The 22,392-nt window shown below is 42.6% G+C and overlaps 1 protein-coding gene across 1 annotated transcript; it reads left to right on the top strand.

Moving 5' to 3' along the window:
* Positions 1-28: 28 nt before the first annotated feature.
* LOC115591832 (semaphorin-4E) lies at positions 29-21,080 on the top strand. Its single transcript, XM_030434175.1, has 14 exons — positions 29-260; positions 9,224-9,738; positions 9,919-10,061; positions 11,407-11,469; positions 11,848-11,946; positions 13,333-13,432; positions 13,749-13,859; positions 14,050-14,201; positions 15,036-15,208; positions 15,472-15,628; positions 15,734-15,956; positions 17,206-17,321; positions 17,567-17,783; positions 17,887-21,080. Exons 2-14 carry the CDS (start codon positions 9,630-9,632, stop codon positions 18,642-18,644), a joined length of 2,421 nt encoding a protein of 806 aa, XP_030290035.1. The 5' UTR covers positions 29-260; positions 9,224-9,629; the 3' UTR covers positions 18,645-21,080.
* Positions 21,081-22,392: the final 1,312 nt, after the last annotated feature.

Here is a 22,392-nt window from a genome sequence, read left to right as displayed (position 1 = left end):
TGTGTGTGCGTGCGTGTGTGTGTGTGTGTGTGTGTGTGTGTGTTTGTTTTTCTTTGAGAGAGGTACAATCAAGAGTCACATGACCAGGCAGTGCCTGCCGCTGAGAGAGAGGGAGAGCTGCCTGCCAGATAATCGCTCCCTGCAGGAGTGGGAGATGAGCAGTGATCGTTTACAGGTGGAGCAGAAAGCGTCGAGGCGGATCCCAGAGCAGTAGAACCAGCAGCGGCTCCATGTAGATCCTGACTCCTGACAGCTTCCAGGTGAGTCTGATGCGGACCAGAGCCGCTGGTGTGACTTCTCGGCTTGTTTGTGCGCAGCTTCGTCCCGCAGGATTATGATTTCTTTTTTCGCTTCGCGCCGGTTGTTGTGTCGGGTGGGGGGAATTGGATTTGGGCTACCTGTGGTGGGGGTGTTGTTGAGGGCACTTTAACTTGTCTGTCTTATCTAAGCTTATAGGAGATCCTAATCTAATAATAGCAGCCGAAAGCTAGACTAAGCAGTAGTAGGATGTGCGTTAATGCCGCCTAACAAACACTTAACCAGGAGGCGGACGCTCCAACTTGTAGGGTCCCTGCTGCGGCTGCAGGACAAGAAGAGTGAGAGCTGCGCAGCACGAGTCAGACTGCATGTATTGAGCTAAAGTACACATATTGTATCTATTTAGAAACAAAGTGAACAACCACACCTACAACTGGACACATCTCTCTGGAAACATACTATAAAAAAATGCATTCCATTGTGGATTAAATCTGTGCAGCCACATCAATAATCCACCAACACATCACTATTCTTGAGTGTGATTGATATCAGGGTTAAGATGATTTGTTTTCTGGATGGTGAGAGTTTTTTTTTTTTTAAGCACATGGTGTGTGTCTGGCTGAGCGAGCAGCAGAGGATATACTAAGTGCTGTCAGTGCACTTACTCGGGGGATTGACCAATTTTAGCTGTCACACTGCAGCTCAGTGGGGTCACAGGGTGTCGAGGCGAGGCTGCACCGCCACACCACAAATAATACACTGACAGCACTCTGTGATCAGAGCTGGAAGTGATGCACGTTTCCTTTTGCTTTGCCCCGCTGTATGTGCACTGCTCGGTCTTCAGATGCCTCAAGTTAAAATAGAGTACATGTTCTCGTGAACTCCTCTTCCTTTATGTCGGTGTACAACCAGCGACACATCAGCTGCAGCTCAGGGGCGCTGGTAGAGTTTGTGGCTGTCCTGTATGCATCAATCCTATACGTGGTCGATCTATCACACAGGAAAGAAACACTGATTAAATCTCAGCATCACTGATGCAGATGCTGATTATAAAACCGGTTTGTTTCTGCTCCTGCTCATCAGCACATTTAGCGTTTGAGTGTTTGTCAGTGTTACAGGAGGAAGGAGTAAACGTACTAAGACCATACTGCAGAAGTTCTCCTTGCATTCAAAACCCACCTGTTGGGTAGTTTAATCTACAGCGATGCTCCATATTCTGTATGATCATCGTATGTTTGTTCTGTTGCTGCTTCATCTCTGTAAAGTGAGCTTTTTCATGAGGAAAACAGCCTGTTTTCAGGGTTTTGAATAGTTTAGTTTAATAGCTTAAAAGTAGAAGAATTTCTTGAACCCTTATCAGAAAAACTCAAACTGTACCTGTGTGTTTACACTGGAAAGTAGAGATAAAAAACATAGTACGAAGTGTAATATTTTTACCTCTGAGATGTAGAGAAGAGGAAGAATAAAGCTGCATAGGGAAATGCTTAAGTACCTTGAATTTGTACTTAAGTACAGTACTTGTAAATGCACTCAATTACTCTCAATCACTGCAAAAACATACACATGTTTGTGGGTCTCATATCAGTGGCTTTTAGACTTCTGATAACACAAATCGGGAGAGCCACAGCAGGAAGAGGCAGTTTGACGGTTGCGTACGACACGTGACGGGCTGACATGATATTTTTAATCTCGTGTAGGCAGTTATTTCAGATGTTATCTCTTGAAGCAGGCGACCTGAGGCTCTGGTGGGAAGAGAACAATCAGCTAGTTTTTTCTTATTTCAATGTTGATTCACAACATTTTGTTTCTGATGGTTTCCGTTTCTGGTACTTTTGCCATTGTCTTGCCGGAGTGAAGTCATCTGTGTATGATTCACTAGAAATCAAAGCCACTGTTTTGATAATGGATTAGCAAAAAACAACAAACAGACCTTTGTTGCAGCTTCTCCAACGTGAGAATGATCTGCTTTTCTTTTGTTTTATGTTGTAAAGTGAATATCTTCAAGTGAAAGATTATATCAGGCAAAACAAGACATGTAGGCGCCGCCTTCGCTCTATCATACGACATTTTATAGACCAAGCAATAAATCGAATAATCAATAAAATAATGAGCACATATTGAAACGATCGTTGCAGGCTGGTAAAGTTGAACAAAAATGACGGATTAAATTGGTTCCTCAGCTTTGATTTTGAATCCCACCTGATGTGCTCGCCACGTTTTGTTTTCCTGGGTGTTTCCACGTCTGTCAGTGAACTTGTCACACAACACTGGCAGAACAGGCAGAGAAGTGCTCATATTTTCCCCTTTGTGCCGTTGCTCCTGCTGAGACTTGCCTGGGTGTGTGTGTGTGTGTGTGCGCGTGTGTGTGTTACTCTCAGTGTGTGCATTTAAGCGTACACTCACACACATCAGACTTGTCTCATCAATGACAAGTAATTTGTCTGAGCGGAGGCGATGATCTTATGAGACAGGCTGCTGCATTTTTAGTTTGTAGCTGTCGTCTTTATCCGCGTGAACTGTTGGTTAATGATACGTGTGGTGGCAGGCCGGAAAACTGCACACACAGCATGTTTCTGAAGTGTTGTTTTCGGCTAATTACAACTCTCCTGCACGTCCAAAACAAAAGGTGGCAGGCTACTGTCATTACGATGAAAGAGCGTTTTTTTTTTTTGTTTTCGGCCATCCGAGCTTGCAAAAATATAACCAGCTGCTGAACTGGGGTGTGTTTTCCAGCTAAACGTTTCACAACAAGAGGCTGTCACACAAGGAGTGTCAAAGGTGAATACCCTCCCACAACCGGTTTCCTGCTCAGGCCCCTGTGATGGCTCTCTGTGTCACAGCCAGCTCATCAGCCGGCCCTGCCAAGTGGGCAAAACAGGCAGTCAACCAGCCAGTCAGTGACTCAACCAGAAATCAAACCCGTAGATCAGTTAGTCAGCCGCTCAGGTGAGTCAGTTACAGCCCGAGGAGGCCTCGCCCATACAGCGCGCAGTGTGATGAAAAAGGAAGACGTGCACCACAGCCAGGTCCGTAGTCACAGCTCGCTCCAGCTGCTTGACTGTTCACACGGCGGTGACAGCAGCATGCTTGTCCGCGCACGTTTCAGGGTTTAACTGCAGCACGTAGTCATAGTGAGCATCCACGGTGGCGCGGTAGTTTTGTAGATACGATGGAGGCTCCTGAACAGACTATAAATATCCTCACGCTTCATGCGGTTGAAGTGTCTGGAGATACTCGCTGCAGGGCTTCTTCAGCCTATTGTACGAGCTCATGTTCAGCCTCTGAACCTGCAGTTGTTCACACTTTCCATCTTGATGAGTAAAAGCCCACCAGCAGCCGCAGCGCTAACCCTTCATGGATTTTTTTTGTCTTTTGCTTGGCATAAATTGTTCATGTGGGAAATGCATTCTCACATTTACATCTGGACTTAGAGAGATGTGAAGGCACGATTTTAGTCCCACGCTTGTTGTTTGCCCTGGTTTTCTAGATGCTCATCTTCCCTGACGCAGAGTTTGTGGTGGCTGTATTTACATGCAAGCGGTGCTTCACGTGTCAGATTGATTTTCAAGATAAACAAGAAGAGCAGTGTAGTGTTCTTCATTGTATGCAGGTGCTATTTGTGCCTAAACAATGTCATTCATGAATATTCCTCCTCTTCTATTATGAGTGTGTGATCGGGTCATGTGAAGTTCTACAGAGTGGGATAACACAGCTGTGTGTTTAACGACTGATCCTTGGGCAGGTTGTTGCTGGCTGTACATGAATCAGCATTGATCCCCTGTAAACAATAGATTTCACACCGGTCTTTTACCAGACACCCTTTGAGTTGGGAGAAAGCTCACCTGATACGTAGGTGGTTTATTGTTGTTTTGGTCACCGGATGTCAAGGAAACAATGATTCAAGCTGAAAGAGAAAACTGAGACGAGATGTTAAAGGAGCGACACCTCAGATGTGGCCAGAGGGTTGGTTTGAAGGAGACATGTCACGCTCATAATTCATAACTTTATTTTGGGTTACTACTACGATAGGTTTACGCGATTTAATGAAAAAAAAAAACGACAATCATTTTTCTCATACAGCTCTGTATTGCCCCTCTGTCTGAAACGCTCTATTTTAGCTCCTGTCTCTTTACGGTGTGCTCTGATTGGTCAGCTCACACACGCCTGACCCACAATCGCTAACAACAACAAAGCAGCTGTGCTAAATCAGAAGGTGGAACTACTGACAAAGCGTTTCAGGAGCAGTGTTTTTCTGTGGGAGAGAGGAGTTTCTGTTGGTGCAGACTAACTGTTGACGTTCTTACAAATGTCTGTGTTGCAGATAGAGAAGATAGCATGCTAAGAGCTAGCCCCGGCCTGTCCTGTCACTTATCGCCACTCTGTACCATCAAGATGCGATGGCACGATAGACCCTATTGTCTCGTCTGACAGATATATGCCAGCTAGCGTAATAAGAGAACAAAACAAACTCACAAAATGTCAAGAAATTGAATACCCTTTCATCTACTGAACTAAGAAAAGCTAAGTTGCCTTGTTAACTCATCGTTAACATTGTCTTTCCACAGCAGTAGCTAGCTACAGTCAAAGATAGCTAGCAAAGCGCAGCCCTTATGAGCTCTGTTCAAAGTGCTGCCCCCTATGTTTACCATCACACTCATGTCAAGGCCATGTTCCGTAAAATCTGCCACTTTACAACACTTGCAGAAGCTTTGGTCTTGTTAATGCAATAATGGTTAATGAATCATGATCAAGTCGGCAGCTATTACTGACGGAGCGCCATTACAAGTGGATTTTGGCAATGATGAGGTAAAAGGTCAAACAGTCCCTGGGAGGGTCTTTCCTCACTGATTAAAAAGAACAAAGCACACAGCGATGATGGAGGACATGGAGACATGAATATGGGATAATAAAAAGTGACTTTTATTCATGCAGCAATGGATTATTTAATCTTATTTAAATCTTAGAGCTGCACGACTCCATGTTTTTATGAACAATACATCAAATGAAGAGAATCGTAAGACAAAACTGCAGCTTCTCTCAGCTCTGAGGAACGTTTTAAAGTCCAGTTGTTATAACTGAATGTTTTATTTTCCATGCCCACAAACTCTACCACAACCTGGTTGTGGGGCACAGTAGCAATTTTTGAGCAAATAAAGCGCTGATGAACCAACTGTAAGCCTCCTTTCCAAAGCCATCAACTCCCTGGTGAAGACAGTGACGCATTTAGCAACTGAAGAGCCACATTCCCCCCTGTGAAGTCGTTGAAGACCTGAACAGAGTAAATATTTGTCTTACTTCTGTAAAGTGGCGGGACACATGTCTGCTTATGATGTCGCTATTTGTCTGTAGGATCATGTGTCAATATTCACCAAAATACATTTGCAATACAAGACTATAGCAGGTCAGTGTGGTGTTTTTAGCTTGTTCCACTGCCACAAAATGAAAACAATGAATCAACGAAAGCAGTTTTAAACTAGAATGGCACTGAGAAGAGAGCATACCTCTGCCAAGATGCAACAGTCCCCTTTAATTTAATCACGCTCAATCCAATATATTACCATATATATCATCTGAAATGAGTACCCTATCCAAAAACACATTTAAATCAGCCGGATCCAATTTTTTATGAGGATCTGCCCCACATATGACACATAGATTAGAATCTATACAGCTGTTCTTTTTTTCTATGAAGACACGAGCATCATTCTCTGAGAAAGTAATGAAAAATGTAGAAAACACAATGTTAAAGAAAAAAGTCTTGATACATCCCTTTATCCTGATCTACAATAAAAGATAATTGGGTCTGTTCTAAGGTCGAGATCAATCCTCCGTCCAAGTTTCATGAAAATCCATTCAGCAGTTTTTGTGTAATCCTGGTGACAAACCAACAAATGGACATGAGGAAAACATAACATCCATGAAGGAGGTAAAAATCATTTAAATTAGGTGAGTTGACAGACCAAATTTAAGGGAACTCTTTCATGAGAAAATGAGAATGGCACTCAGTAGAGCACATACCTCTGCCAAGGCCCAACAGCCCGCCTTAATTTGCGTCAAATTATACTCACCCAAAGATAACAGCCACCTAAACACACCTGTTTTTTAAATTTTATTATCAAGATCCATGCATTATTTTAATTAATGAAAATGTCGAGCAACGCCCTATCTCACAACGTTCAAGAAGAAAAGAAAAAATATCACACGAAAAGTTAATGGGGTCTATTCTGGGATCAGACCCATCCTCCATCCAAGTTCCACGGAAATGTGTTCACTAGTTTTTGTGAAGACCTGCCAACACACGGACGGGAATGAAAACATAAGAGATTAAATTAACTTGACTAAATTTAAGTGTCCTCTGTTATGGGGGACACCCCTGTGCAGCTGGTAACTAGTAACTTCAGCTGTGCGACCTTCCCCCCACCTCAGACCCCGTCCACACGTGCACATGTCTGTGTGTGCGCATGACCCTGGATAAACAAAGGAGGAGAAACAAGGGACAACTGCTGCATGCTCTTCTATTGATATAGCCATACCTGCCTGTCTGCACCGTTTGGAAGCATCTGTCAAACTCTGTGAGAAACGACCTGCAGTCGTTCCACTCAGCTGTAACGCTCAGCCTACACCCTCACCCCACACCCCTCCCCTCCGTCGTCACCTCACCCTCACAGCCTGAAGGAAAAGGTGCTCAAGACATTGGCACTCTGACAACAGATGAGCAGTCCTCTACATGCTGCAGCTCGTCTCGCTGTGTCAAGTAACAACAAGGTTGGGAGCATGGCAGTTTGTCGCAAAACGCACATTTAAAAGTGAGGTTGTTCAGAGGCTCGGGGGAGCCGAGCGCCTTGCTGTCTCTCGAGGAAATCGGGATGCTGTCATTTCGGTTTCTGTCAACAGGCAAGGACTCTGTGGTGTGTGTTTCAAAGGATGCACCTCAGTGAAATGTGCCGTATTTTTTCTCTCTCCGAGAGCTAAAAAATCTAAATAACAGTTGCAACAGCAGCTTCTGTGGTGCTGCCGCTCTCGAGTGGCTGTGCACCGAGAAGATAAGAGAGTGTAGTCTTTTTACCTCGCGAGTCTGACTCAAGTATGCTTTGTGTGTTATTCTGAGAAAAAGTGCCTTGATGAATTTTGAATGAGGGTGCGCTGCTCAGTTAGTCAAAACAGAAGCGAACTCGCCAAAGACGTGGTAAGTCTCAATTCAGCGGGAATCCCAGCGTAAGGGGATGGGATGGAGTGCCAGAGCAGCGGATTGTTGTGATCTGCATGCATGCCCGAACCTGAGCTGATCCCCCTCTACTGCGTGAACCCCGCTGAGCCCAGAGGAAGCAGACTCTTATCAGGGAGGAGGACAGGAAGACACAGAGTGGAGGAGGAAGAGAGAGTGGGGGCTGGTGGGCAGCGGGGCACTCGGCAGGAATCAGTTTCCTTTGTCAACTTTATGACTTTTAATTTGTATGACTGTGAGCGCGGCACACATGTAACAATGAGGCTGAGTTTGGCCTTTTTTGAGCCTACTGTATATAAAGGATCCCCCTTCCACACATCAAAGGATAAACTCACCCAAAAAAAGGATAATCCAGTCATTATCGACTCAACTTCATGCGGATGGAAAGTGTGAAGTTTCATTATCCAGGAAACATTTCTTGAGTTTCACAGCAAAACGGTGCTGCAGCGTTCCCCTAAGCAACTGAAGTAGATGGAGACTTATTTTAAAATGTATAAACAAATAACCTACTGAGAAAAAAACACTATTTGCACCCTTTTTAACATGTAATCTTCATTATAGCTGCTAAGCTAAAAGCGTCTGAAGTGCACAAGCTTGAGGAGGTAAATTTGGGCTCTCTGAGCTTCTGGAGACTTGAATTATGCTGTATATACCTGTATGGTTTTAAACAAGTCCCATTCTACTTCAATATTGTAGGAAAATGCAGTTTTGCTGTGAAACGAAACTTCAACTGACTCTCCATCCACACAAGTATGACTAGATAATGACCGACTTTGGATTTTTGAGTGAACTGTTCCTTTAAGGCATACATAGAAATCCTCTAATGTGTGTGTGTGTGTGTGAGAGAGTGTGTGTGTGTGAGATGGTTAGTCTATTCTCAGCGTTCCACACATCCACATCGTGCTTGGTTTGCTGAGTATTGGACCAGGATGAAAATCAAAATTTTCAATGAGCGCAGTGAAAATTTACACTTTCAGCAATAAAAAACAGCCTTCTAGCATAAGAAAAACAACCCCATTTTGATTTGTCCATATTTTATTTTTAAACTTGAGGTAGTGAGCAGAATAAGCTCCAACGACTTTATATGTAAGGGCCATTTCACTTGTCACAAGGAATGTCACTCTGCTTGTGAAAACATTTTTTTAATGTCTTCTCTGGCTTTGAAGGGAGCTTTTCGAAAGTCTGAGAAAATAACCAAGTCAGCAGGGTTATCACGGATCGGGCTCGGAGAATACAAATTTCAACCGAGCAGAAAAGCCTTCGGTTACAGGAGTGGGGGAACTTGGGACTTTGAAAGGCATTTACCAGGCAGGGAGAGTCTAAGGAAAGATGCTTCTGAGCTGCATTTTGAGAATTGCATGATCAGTTTTTTTTACGGACTGTTATATGTACAAATCTTGATGAAAGTGCCATGTTCTTATGTCTCCGTTCTCTGCTTAAAGATCTGAATCTCAAGTTCTCTCAGTCTTGCTCACTGTGAATTTACAACATAGATTTTCCTTTTTGATAGTTATATAGATTAGTAAAAGCAGAGCGATTAATGAGAAGAGGGGATATTAAACCTTTAAGAAGCTCTTCTCCATGAATGATGAAGTATACAACTGAACAAGTGGATGGTAAACCAGCTGCCGTTTTTCTTTTTTATGTTATTATATTATCCATTTTGTCCATTTCCAATCGTAGCATTAAGTCTTTCTTCATCTTGGGGCTCTTTAATAATTGAATGCCTATCTTTCCTAGATGTGGCTACCACTGAAGATGATCTCCTCCAGCACCCCTCACCAGTAGCCGGGCAGCATGGCTCCTGCTCCTCCTTCCATAGAGGACACCAGTCGCTCATTAGCGCTGCGCTGGAGGCTAACGCCGACATAGATACTCACCACACAGGACACCGGCAATAAACTGAACCGAGGGAGGCTGAGCTGCACTGCACAGGAACTGGCTCAACGTACGGATTAACTCCCTTTCGAGGAACTTTAAAAAACAAAGATGACTTGTGCCGGAGCGGCACGTGTACGGGACAGTGGCCAAGCCGAACAGCAACATCTGGACTGAGACTTTGGACCATGTTCTGTCTCTGATTGGGATATTCTGTGGCAGGGCTGGACTGTGCAGCTCTTCCACACCTGGACCAGGACTCTGAGCCATGTCTCTTCTCTCAGCCCTGAGCCTCGTCTGTGGATTAATGCTCCATGTTTCATTTAGCACACCCAACACTCACTACGGTATCCCACGAAAGACTGTCCCCTACCAGAGTAAGTTAGCCTGACTCAGCTGCTTGTTTTTTTTTTGTGCCTGCTCAGTTAAGCTTTGAAAACTTTGAGTGAATTTGCATTTTGTTTTTGTTGTGGGCGCCTTTTTTTCACAGCAGCTGAAGTGTAGAAAAGAGCATATCATAAAAAGCAGAGTAGTCACGCAGATGTTCTCCTGTTTAGATGAGCTGAAGTCGTTCAGAGAAGACGGGATCTTCAACTACTCCACTATGCTCTTGAGAGACGACCTGGATGTGCTGCTGCTGGGAGCCAGAGAGGCCATTTATGCTCTGGACATCAACAACATCTCTGTCAGAAAGGCCGTGGTAAGAGGCAAAACATGAGTGTGCAGGTCTGATGAGTGTTGTTTTCTTTTAAAGCTGTTGTAAAATAACTGATAAACACTCACATGACTACAGTTAGTTATTAACGTGCGAAGACTGTTTGCTTGGCGAAGCAGCCTTTGATTAACTTTTCATTGTCGCGGATGAAAAATTGAGATGTTTATTGGACATTTATGAGATTCCATATCAGCGGTTGTAAACAGTTGATTAAATAATCAATAAGCCGCTGGACTGAACTTGCCTAATCATTAATTTAATTCTTTCAAACCCCTCAAAATGGAGTCATGTCGACGTCATAGTGGTGTGGATGTAAGAGATGCATTTTTTTTTAGGACTTAATGTGAAAGTATGCAGTATTTCATTAGAAAAAAAGCACAGGTTTGAAAGAAGTTTTAAAAGAAATCAGAAAAGACAAACTTTTCAGAAACAGAAATAGATATTTTTAGCATTCTCATCCCTTTAAAGGAGACATATTATGCTAATGTCCAGGATCATAATTGCCCCTGTCTGTTGAAGTCCCACCACCTGAATACCCTGCTCTGATTGGTCAGATCACACACACCTGAGCCAGCACAGGCAACAACATCAGAGCAGCTGTGCTTAACTAATTTTAAGGTGACGAACTAGCCAAGAGGCATACGTTTTGCCAATATATGACATGGGGACATATTTTGATGTCACAAAGTCACGTTTCAGGAGCACTGTTTTCTATAAGAGAGAGGAGCTTCTGTTGGTGCGGACTCTGACCTTTTTTACTTTCAAGATCTTTTACATCACAAGGATAAAAAAAAAAAAGAATAACAGAACTCCTTTAATCATCGTACAACCCCAAGTTGAGAACCAGTAGTTTGTGTCATAAAAATCGTAGCCTCTTGTTGCCTTTAACCCACTTTTTGGAAGCCTTTCAACGGCTCTCTTCATTCCTCTGCTTAGTGTTTTCTTTGTAAATCTCTCTCTGCTATCTTTTACTATTTTGGACAGAGTGTATTTTGGCTGAAGATCTGCTCACGGACACGTTCGATTGATTAGAACTGCTCTCAGTTGAGCACTGTTCTCTATTTGTCCAGTGCTTGTTTGCATTAGGAATTTGAATGAATAATGGTCCTGTTGAGTTCTAGACAGGTACCTCATTGTAGTTACACAGCTAACAGTCCCAACTGAAGTATTGGTATAGGTGTCCCAGCTTGCAGGTTCTCCCCTCCAGACTGCACCGACTGGTCTCGATGGCAGACAAACAATGAAATGTGTGAGGGGGAACGGGATGCAGCGGGGTTGCGACACTTTTTCCTGCGTGCTTTGACATGACACTTCTCCTCTGTTGATGCAGGTGTATTGGCGGGTCACTGAGGAGAAGCAGAGGGAGTGCAAGTACAAAGGAAAACACGCTGAGGTTTGTGTAACGTCTTTCAAAACGCCGCACTGCAACTTTCACTTCTAGGGTTTTCAAAAGATGACGGGTTGCTGGAGTTTACGCCCCGACGCGATTTATCTCATTTGTAAATCATTTATACGAGAGCTCTCTCTTTTCCTCTTCCTTCTCGAGTCTTTACATTGAATTCTCTTTGAAGTGCTCTGCTCGCAGCTTCAAACCGAATGTCCAAATAAAGGCTTGTGAAGAAAATGCATGTACACAGCCTTGACCTTTTGGCCAGCAGCTCAACTCCTGGCATTCAGCGCTGTCAGAGTGTGCATGTGGCATGTTTGTGTTTTTGCGGCTGAACTAACACAGCTCTGACCTTGGCATTCTCTCTGCTGGATCTTGTTGCAGGTGGAATGCCGAAACTACATCCGAACCCTGCACAGAATGAACGACACCACGATTTATGTGTGTGGCACGAATGCTTTCAGTCCCACCTGTGATTATTTGGTAAGTATACCCCAGAATACGGAGTCAGTTCAGAGGAAGTGTTTCAACCCTTCCTTGGCTTCTACTTATTTATGTTTCTGCGTTTTTTAAAGTTTGAGGCACTTTTTTTCCCCCCAACAAATCCATTAAAAAGTGAGAAGTGAGATTTATTTTCTTTTAAAAATGAAGTGGATCTAGTTGCTGAAATACTAAATATGGTGAAAGTATCAAATCGCTTGCTCAACGGAGAAATCCACACAGCCTGAATGTAGAAACTGTGCCTGAAAACGAGCCATCAGGACTTCCGTTACGTTATGATGTCACAAGTATACAGTATACAAGGTTGCAATGGGGTCCATTGCTGCAGCAGTGGGCAATACGTCAAAATAAATGTGTTTTCTGAACGTTACAGCATGTTTTCTTGTAGACACCTGAAAATAAAATATGAAAGAGCAAATGAGCATAATGTGGGACCTTTTTAAGTCCCAATGACTTTCAGAAAACGACATTCTTTTTATGTCTCTTGCAAGTTAAATTCATTGGGGACTATTTCAAGTTGCAGATTTATACACATAACAGTGAGCAGGGCGGCGTATGAGGGATTGACTCATAATAAAATAAAGTGCCCATTTTAATCACTATAATGGAACTCATCAGTCAGTGCAACAGCGTGGCTCACTGATGCGGTTTTCAATTCTTTTCGATCAACAACAGAAGTCTTTAACTAATAGTTCCGGCCTTTATGATTTTTCAAAAAGAAAAATATAGAATATCACCTGATTTATTCGATTAGACGAGCAGCAAAAACTGTGCTTGAATGCTGCAGTTAAGGGGCAGTGCATTTTTTTTAATGTGCCTTTCAGATAAAAATCTAATTTGTATTACATTAGGAAGCCTCCCTTGTAAAACAGTCAACATAATGTTCTTGGCAGGCGCTATATATCCTTCTAATGGGCGTATTGGCTGCGATTTCAAAAAAGGTTTAAGCCTCTCCCGTCTAATGTTGGTGTTTGCTAATTAATTCTCATTGTTAGTGAGTGCATTTGGACCCTCTGTCTTGAATGCATCACCACGGAGAATGTGGTGAAAAACAAGCCAATATCCTTTGGAATTTTTTACTTTAAGGGATGGGCAATGTTAGTCAGTCTTTAGCCTCCGCAAGATATCGGTTGGACAAAAATTTAAAAACGGAGGCTGAGTCAAAGGTTGTATCTTTTGTATACTTTAGCAAATGCTGAGTAATAATGTAAATATAGATAATGCTTCATGGGTGATAACATGCAGACCCATGGAAAAGTCCTCATACTGTGTCTGTGTTTCATTGTGAATAAAATGGCAGGTTTTCGCTCCTTTCCCTCTCTTCACAAGTTTTTCTTTCCGCTTTCTCTCTCACTGTGTTTCCGACAGACGTTTGTAAATGGACAGCTGAGGCTGGAGGGAAAGCAGGAGGAGGGAAAGGGGAAGTGTCCTTTTGATCCCTTCCAGAGATACTCCTCCCTCATGGTTGGTAAGTGTCTGAGTCAGGTTTATTGCCAAAGAGAACAAAGCAGAGAAATACTGCTGAACGTTCAAAGTGCACCAACAGAAGAGATCAGCTTGGGTGATAACTTGTGTGCAAATTTAAACTTGCCGCAAGACCCGAACACCAAATGCATTGCAATTGTCACCCGGTATCTTTGAGACTGCGACCTGCTCACTCCACTCTAATTAGTCAGGGAGTTGGTTCAGTCCAATAAAAGGCACATAAATGAGATGTTGTTCCAACTTAATATGAATAATGGACCTCCAGGAATTTTCCCTCATCTCTTGTTCCTGTCCAACAGGAAATGACCTGTATTCTGCTACATCCATCAACTTCTTGGGCTCTGAGCCTGTGGTCCTGCGCAGCTCGGACTTGGCTCTCCGCACCGAGTTCAAGAGCTCCTGGCTCAGTGGTGAGTTCCTCCTCTGCAGAAACTGGCCATTTAAGGTTTTACATAACGGTGTGCGTAGTTTAGAGGGAAGTGCCTGCAGGAACACTCTACTTAAGCATGATGCAGTTGATGATATTTGTAAATATATATTTAACATAACGGCGGCAGATCAAACACCTAAGCGCCTTTTTTTCATGTTTTGTGATTCCAGAGCCAAACTTTGTCTACATGGACTTTGTGGGTGAGAGTTTTAACAGCCTCGATGGCGATGATGACAAGGTGTACTTGTTCTTCAGTGAGAATGCCATGGAGTACGACTTCTACAGCAAAGTCGTCGTGTCTCGAGTGGCCCGTGTCTGCAAGGTATAATTAAACATGTAATATGTTACATTTCTGCAAGACTAGACTTGAATTGAAGAATTGAATTGTGTTCTTAAAAGAGACATTATTATTTTTAGTTTGTTTTTTTCCTTCAGTGTTTTATATATTGTTTTGTGCGTGTAAAAGAAAAGTTAGAAGGCCCAAAGTCTGCACCAAGGGAGCTCCTCTGTCCCATAGAAAATACTGCTCCTGAAATGTCTCGTCAGTATTCCCGCCATAATATGTCATATGTTCAGATGATCCCGAATGTTTCCGACAATGTTAAAACCTAGTCCTGAAATTTTATTCAAGAAAACAATGTTTCATTTCGTCGCCTGTCGCTACGATTTCTAGGAAAACATCAGACGATACGTCAGAGTGAGGAAAGAAGCCAGCAAAACAGACTAAATGTAACGCGACTAAAACTTCCATAAAGTACCTTGTGTGTCAACATTCCTGCCTGAGTCACGGAACATAGATTACTATCTGCATCGGCGGTTGTTTTAGAATGAAAACAACCGCCCTCATGATCCCACGCTACTTCACGACCCCATCAAACTATGGTTTCTGTTTTCATTGTTTTGATGGTGGCAGAAGTGACAAAAACTCTCTGCACGACCTTTGGCATTGTCACCGATATTTTAAATAAACATAAATCAATGTTTTTTTGTGTTTTTTTTTTTTTTTAAGAGAGAGATAGTTTAATAACATTTCTGTATATTATGTGAAGAAACATACTTGGCCTCACACTCCCTGTCTGACACTGCTCCGGTTGTTGTGGTTAAGTCAAATAAAAGCAGAACTGCACATGACAGAGCGCTCTGTGTCTGTGTTTAGGGGGATATGGGCGGCCAGCGGACACTGCAGAGGAAATGGACGTCGTTCCTGAAAGCTCGTCTGGATTGTTCCCTCCCTGAACCCAGCCTGCCCCCCATTGTCCAGGATGTCTTCCTGCTGAAGCACGACGACTGGAGGCAGAACGTCTTCTACGCTGTCTTCACACCCCAGTCGTGAGTAGTTGCTATCAAATCCCAGCATTTATTGGTTATGGTTGAAGTGCAGTGAGGTAGGAAGTGAGCTGAGCAGTGAATATGGAAGAATGAAAAAGACGTCTATATTAAGTTATTTGTCCAAAAACAAAGCTTTAAGTTGCTTTTTCATTATGTCCATTGTAATTTAAGGATAAAATCTGTTAATATTTTCATTTCACAATCCCATAAATAAAACAAACACTTGGGAGTTTGCTTGACTAAATGTGTTTGGTGTTTTCCAGGGGTTTGTCCCAGGTATCTGCAGTATGTGCATATCGTGTGTCTGACATTCGAGACATTTTCAACGAGGGCAAGTTTAAGACACCTGTTGCTGTGGAGACATCTCACGTCAAGTGGGTGATGTACACCGGAGACGTGCCGGTCCCCAGACCAGGAGCGGTGAGTCTAGAGACTTTGTTGAAGAAGTGAAAGTTGACATTAAAGGCTACAAGGCAAATCTGAAAAAAACAACATTTCTAAATTGAAGTTTGTTTTTTATTTCAGTGCGTCAATAATGTGGCACGTAAGATGGGGATGAATCGCTCTCTGGACCTCCCTGACAAAACCCTCCAGTTCATCAGGGACCGCCCCCTCATGGACGAGGCTGTTCGCCCTCTGACAGGAGGGCCGCTGCTGGTCAAGAGGGGAGCTCTGCTGACTCGGATTGTCGTGGACAGTGTGCTGGCGCTGGACGGAGAGAGATATGCTGTCATGTTCATCGGCACCGGTAAACTATGGGAGATCTAGCAGAGCAGGAAACTGATGATGGGAGCTCTTAGTTGATTAACTTCTTAGTTTAGTTTGTGAATTCTTTGTGAATATTCTGGTTGGTTAAACTTACAGACCCTGATAACTTAGAGAAAGATAAACATTTTGAGTTAAAGTTAAATAAGTTGAAGTGTGAAACTTACAGTTCAGTCCTTCGAAACTCCCCTCATCTGTTTTATTTGGACTTTATGATTTGTTCCAATCAACCACATAACTATCATCACATTTCCATCCAAATGTTTGGGGCACAGAAATGTGTGACATCACCTTTTTCCAGCTGAGCCCTGCCCGCTTCAAACCGGTTAGGAAAGCATGGACAAAAACACCAAAAGCATGTGAAAAGCACCAAAGCCCACTGCTTAGAGTAAGAGTCTGATTGAGAAAATATTCTTTTCAGGCCTTCATGACCGATTCACTTTTAAAGACTTTAAAACAAACTGTAGTTCCCTCAGGTGCAATTTATTGGCACATCCACAATTTGCACTTTAAGCGGATGCTCTTTGGCCATCTTTAAATATGAACAATTTGGTCAGATGATCGCCACATGGTGACGCCAGTGAAACATGCAGCCCACACGTATAAACACAGATCAATCAAACATATATACATATAACACAGAGACATATAGAGAAGCTCCTCACGGCACAAAAGAATAACATCAGGCACGACATAACTTCAATACGGGTTTATCTAAATAGCGGTGCCTGTATATTCAAAATATGCTGTCCATAAAACAGTTAAAGGGCAACTCCAAAATGTTACACATTAAAGTGTGTTAACAGGTCTTTGGGAATGCTATTGCATATGTGAAAAAAAGTCGTATAAAACCTTTTGCGGCTCTAAAGGAAGCTGCATGTGATCTGATAAATTGCATCCACTGATGTCAGCGAGTGAGTGAGTAAGTTGCATTGTGGGTATTGTAGTCTAAAGGGGTTGAAAAGCTGTCCACCAGTCTAGCATTGCACTTCTGTTATAACACTGTTGGACTCAGTATGGACAGTTTAAAAACACATGATGAAAATCAATACAGCAGATTAAGAGATATCTCCTTTTTTATAACACACATTCTTCTTCCTTTTCAAAAGTTGATTGGTTCTCTGTTGGTTGATCATTAACTTTAAAGACACAATGAGTGGGTATACCTAAGCCAGGATGTTGATTGGTGTTATATGCGTATTAAAAGGTCTTTTTTTTTGGGTTACTGATAGAAAACGGTTACATTCAGAAGGCTGTCAACTATGATGGAAAGATGTTCATCATTGAGGAGATTCAGCTGTATGAAAACCCCGTGTCTGTCAGCACCCTGCGCCTCTCGTCCAGCAAGGTAACTATAAATGTGTTCAAGTCAGGGGCGATATGGTTCATTAGCTCATCATCATCATTATAGGCTATAGTTGTTTACTGCTGCTTTTCTTGGCAAATGTTGTACAGTATGCCTCAGTTGAACTTGATATCTCAATTTGACTTAACTGCCACTGACGGGCAGCAAGGAGGCTTGAGCGGTAATAAAGATTAAATGGTTTATTTATCTGTCTTTGTGTGTGTGTGTATCGGTGTGTGCAAACATAGGGACAGCTGTATGCAGGTTCAGAGTCTGGTGCTATCCAGATGCCGGTCAGTAACTGCAGCCGCCATGACACTTGTGTGGACTGCATCCTAGCCCGGGATCCTTACTGTGCCTGGGACTTTACCGCCCAGCAGTGCACCTCCGTCTCCAGCTTATCCACCTCTGATACTGCACTACAGAGTCTGAAGGACGGAGACGTCTCACAGTGTCCTCAGCCAGGTACGCTCTTTTTATAGGGTGTTAAAAAAAACACAGCATCCCAGCAGTGTTACTCATTAGTAGGCAGCTGGACTAACCTTGTGTGTGTGTGTGTCTGTTTTAGATCCGGTAGCAGCTGTGGACTTTACCCTGGTTCCAGGGAACAACATCCAGCTTCCTTGCCAGATCCACTCCAACTTGGCGCAGGTCCTGTGGCGATTCTCTGACCAAACACTTCACTCCGACAACAAATACTACATTTACAGCGGGGGCCTCCTCATCCTGAGCGCCTCTGAAACAGATGCTGGCCTGTACACCTGCATCTCTGTCGAGCATATCAATGACAGGACTTACAACCGCACCATGGCGGTTTATCAATTACAGCTCTACACTGGAGGGGGGGACAGCACTACTCCTGGCAATGAGGTGACAAATTCCTCAGACTCTATTCATGGGCCGAATGCAACTGCCCCAGGGTTGAATCCACACTCGGCAGACGTGGACCCGCTGTTCCCCGAGAATCAAAGCGACACTGGCAGGGTGGCTCGTCTGGAGGTGGCTGTGGCTGTGCTTGCACTGTTCTGCCTCTCCCTCATCGGGGTCATATTTTGGATCTGGAGTCAAGGACGCTGGGGGTGCCTCAAGCTCGCGCAGCGCTCCAGTGAAAGCGAGGCGAAGAGGCAGTCGGCCGAGTACATGCACATCCCGAACAGAACTTCAGAGATAAAGCTCCTGGGGCCTGAGTGTGGAAGACCTTGCAGTGCCAATAATAATCACTCTGCTGTTGACTTCAAAGGGAACGGGGAGCACCACTTCACACCTATGGCCAACATTTCAAGCCTGGACGGTCTGGGATACATAAATGATGAGTCAGAGATTTGACTGTGCTGAGGTATAGAATTCAGTCAAGGCCAGCGACAGTGCACTTATCATCTTCCTATAGATGAACTACTGTAGAAAAAGCTTTTCACATTATAAATTCCTTTGATTGGTGTCCTGTTCCTCCGCACCAATTTCCAGCACTGTCTATCATTTCTGTACTGTGACTGGGCAGCTGATGTTCACTGAAGAGACTCGTCAGGATTTTCTAGTGGAATTTTCACTCCAGGAAGTTCTTGAAAAGTCATTTTTTTGTAGCTGTATTTTTTTTTTGTATAATGACAAACTGTGTATTATATGTGTACAGCCAATACCTTTTTGTTTTTCAACTGTTATTTATTGTCACAATGACGTTTTTATTTCAGCAGTGATAACACTTTGTGATTGGAGTCTTGAAAATGGGGTCAACAGCAAGACTTTGTCCTCTGATTTCCAGATGCATTTCATTTTACGGATCCTACTGTTTATTTAAGACAGCATTCATCAGTCTGGGAACATACTGTTCATACTTTGGCTGTGTTAATGATTAATCTTTGACCTGTGCTACTCTTTTATTTCCAGGTGGCTGTAAAAAAAAGATGAAAGATTTACTTCTGCAGCTAAAGGTCCAGTGTTTATGATTGAAGGGCAGAACTGGAATACAGTATTCAGAATTATGTTTTCATTCGCACATAATCACCTGAAACCAGACATGTGGACTGGAGTCGACTTCAGTCACTGTTTTGATGACTTTACAGAAAAAGAAATGACTTGAGACCTGACTTGGAAATTAAAGACTCATAGAAAAGCGACTTGACGTGGGAATTTCTTAAACCAAGGACTTGACTCGGCTTGACTTGCCTCAGAAATGATGACTTGGGACTTGGACCAAAGGACTTGAACCACGAGTCTTTCATTACTACAGAAGGAGCCTTCAAATCCGCAGAAGGAGCAGATCCTCTCTCATGGAGTCTGCTATGTTGCACTGCTTATGTTTCTACAGTAGCCCAGAACAGACAAACCAAACACATCGACTCTAGAGAGGGCCTTTCGTGTTTTACATGGACCCTGAAGTGGAGTTTAAGATGAGGGGTGTTTAGTTGGTTGCAATTTGCAACCAACTAAACACTAAATGCCACTAAATCATGAACAAGGCCTATTCAACTACATATTTTGAAGGGCCAGATTTAAAAAAAACAGTCAAATTCCAAAGTGCAGGACTTTTATATTCCCTCCCTTTTTTTTTCTCCTCTTTGTTGATAAGTTTATCTTACAATTGGAAAAGAAACATTATAAGCACAAAAGAACAGGAAACAAACGTTTTTCATCTTAGAAGTAGGTTTATTCTCATAAATTCCCTCTGCTTAAACAGTCTGAGTTACAACTTGTTGAAGCTAAAAGAAACAAACAGCAAATGAATTGGACAATTAGACTGCCAACGTAATGGTCCAAGGGCCGGAATGAGCTTGTGATTATTGATATGATATGTTGTATATTGGGCCAATAAATAATAGCCGATAACAAATGATAGCTGATAAATAGAAACAATAATACACAGCCAAACTGCTTTCATTGACTTAGCAAGTGTAGCATCTACAGACTCCGATACAGTAGTTGGCAGTATGCACCTTTAAAGTTTGTGTTTAATATATGAATTAACAAAGAAAAGAAAAGTTTTACTACAACAATTTTCATCAGGGCTGTTGCATATTAAATCATCCATCTTCGTTCACAGCATCTGAGCATTTCGTGCTTCAACTACAGCTTAGGAACTTATTTTTCAGGTACAAACATGTGAAATCAGCTGTTAAATTGACGGTATGGCCACGAGAGTCAGGTATTTATTGGTGTGATTGCCGAGCGTTAAAGGGACAAGTTCGGCGAGGTCTGTCCTGAACACTGGACCTTTTAACATTCCAATGACAAGAGATTAGGGTGTAGACGTGTGGGTGTAGATTACTGTCAGTGGATCAACTCTTCGCAATTGGAGACGGCACGGATGAGAGTTTGGGTATTCGTGTTAAACATTGGAAAAAAGCTGCCCCTGTTGGCAATAACAACAAACTTTATTGGGAGTTTGACGTGTTGGTAGCTGTCAGTAGTGATTACTGTCTCTCTCTGCCAATGCTGAAAGTTTAACTGACATGCTTGATGTGCTGATAGTTTTCCAGCAGATACTCCTGTGGCTCCAGTTACCTCAGACCTGTTTGTTTTTGTTGAATTTAAGTGTGAGAGCGAACAAAATTACAGGAATGTACCCTGAATCTGCTCTGTGTTTTTCACACTCTGTCATTAACGACGGCACTCAGAGCTGCCACAGGATTCATCTCGGTAACAAGTGCTGGAGATAACGAAAGGATTGAAGTGGGTCTCTGCCCAATTAATCAACAGTGCTGCTTAATAAAGTTGTCTCTTGCAGAATTAAGGTTATATATTGGTCTAATAAAACAATTATTGAAATATTGCAAGCGTAGTTGCAGTTTTTAGGGGCTTCCATGCTCAGCAGACCCATATTTACACTGGGGAACTGAGACAATCCACTCGCCAGCTATTATTTTCAGTTACTTTATTCTAAAAAAAAAAAAAAGCCAGTGGGGCTTATGCTGAGTTGTTCTTAAGTTTCAAAAAATCACTATTGCACTCTTTTTTAGCTGCCCTCTCTCCTGCTAATCAGCTCTACTTTTCCTCCCAAGATTTAATGAGGTTTCTTCGCTTCCTTTTAGTTCAGGCTGTCTTGTACGTTTTTCTATGATGCTCACAGGGCTTTTTTTATCCCACACTTACTTTCCTCGAACTGAATAAATCAATACGACAGCAGCATCTCTCTGCCAGGGTGAAAGATTCAGTGCTGAGGACAGATACAGAAAGAAAAACAGCAAAGTTGGGCAATGTAGAGGCAATCGGACCACGTATGGGCCAAGTATGGACAGTGGTACAGAACTGGTGGCCCAGTGCAACTGGTATAATTGAAATCTGTGTGTTACTTGGTTTATTAGTTTGTTGTGTAGTTTTAAGTCCTTTAAAAAGCTGAAGAATAATAGTTTTCTTATATCACAAAAAAACTGTCTTTCAATTGATATGAACAGCAGTGTTGTACTGTGGAGTAAAACAAAACCGTCCTAAAAAGGACTCACATTTGTTACGCTTAACTGTGTACATCAAAGGGAAGACTACAGTTTTGAGTTATGAATAATCAAACTCAGACCTGACCTGACATAATGCAGGCATTTTCAGATTTCAACCATTAAAAGGTGCAACATGTAAGAATTTATTTTAAAACAATTATCAACACAATGTAAATAAAGAACAGTTTTGGCACTATGTCAAATACGTCCGTCTCTAGTGAAGTTAGCATGTTAACCAGCTAGCCCTAGGCCTGAAAACCTTTCTCCCAGCAGTCCAAAGATCCTGGAATGGCAGTGTAAACAAGACTCCTCCACTACACCGGCTAACTACACACCTAACTGAGCTCACAAGCTAACAACAGCTACAAACATGGATGTAAAGAACAGTAAGCATCAGTTCCGGTGATATGTTGTCCCCCAATTGTTTGAAGTATGAATTTAAAAGGTGACCAATTCTTACATATTGCACATTTTTGAAGGACAAGTTCTCCCATGTCAGGTGAATTTTTGTAGGTGTATTTATTTAAGACCCTAAAGAGTAAAATTGGTGCGCAAGCTTGACCGTGCATCAAAAACGTCTTTTTAAAAATCAAACTGGATCTTGTGGCTTCCATTTTATGTGGGTTTTTTGTTGTTGTTTTTAACCC

Source organism: Sparus aurata, chromosome 11, assembly GCF_900880675.1.
Source record: "Sparus aurata chromosome 11, fSpaAur1.1, whole genome shotgun sequence".
Taxonomy (NCBI): Eukaryota; Metazoa; Chordata; class Actinopteri; order Spariformes; family Sparidae; genus Sparus; species Sparus aurata.
This window is presented reverse-complemented; position numbering and strand designations above follow the sequence as displayed.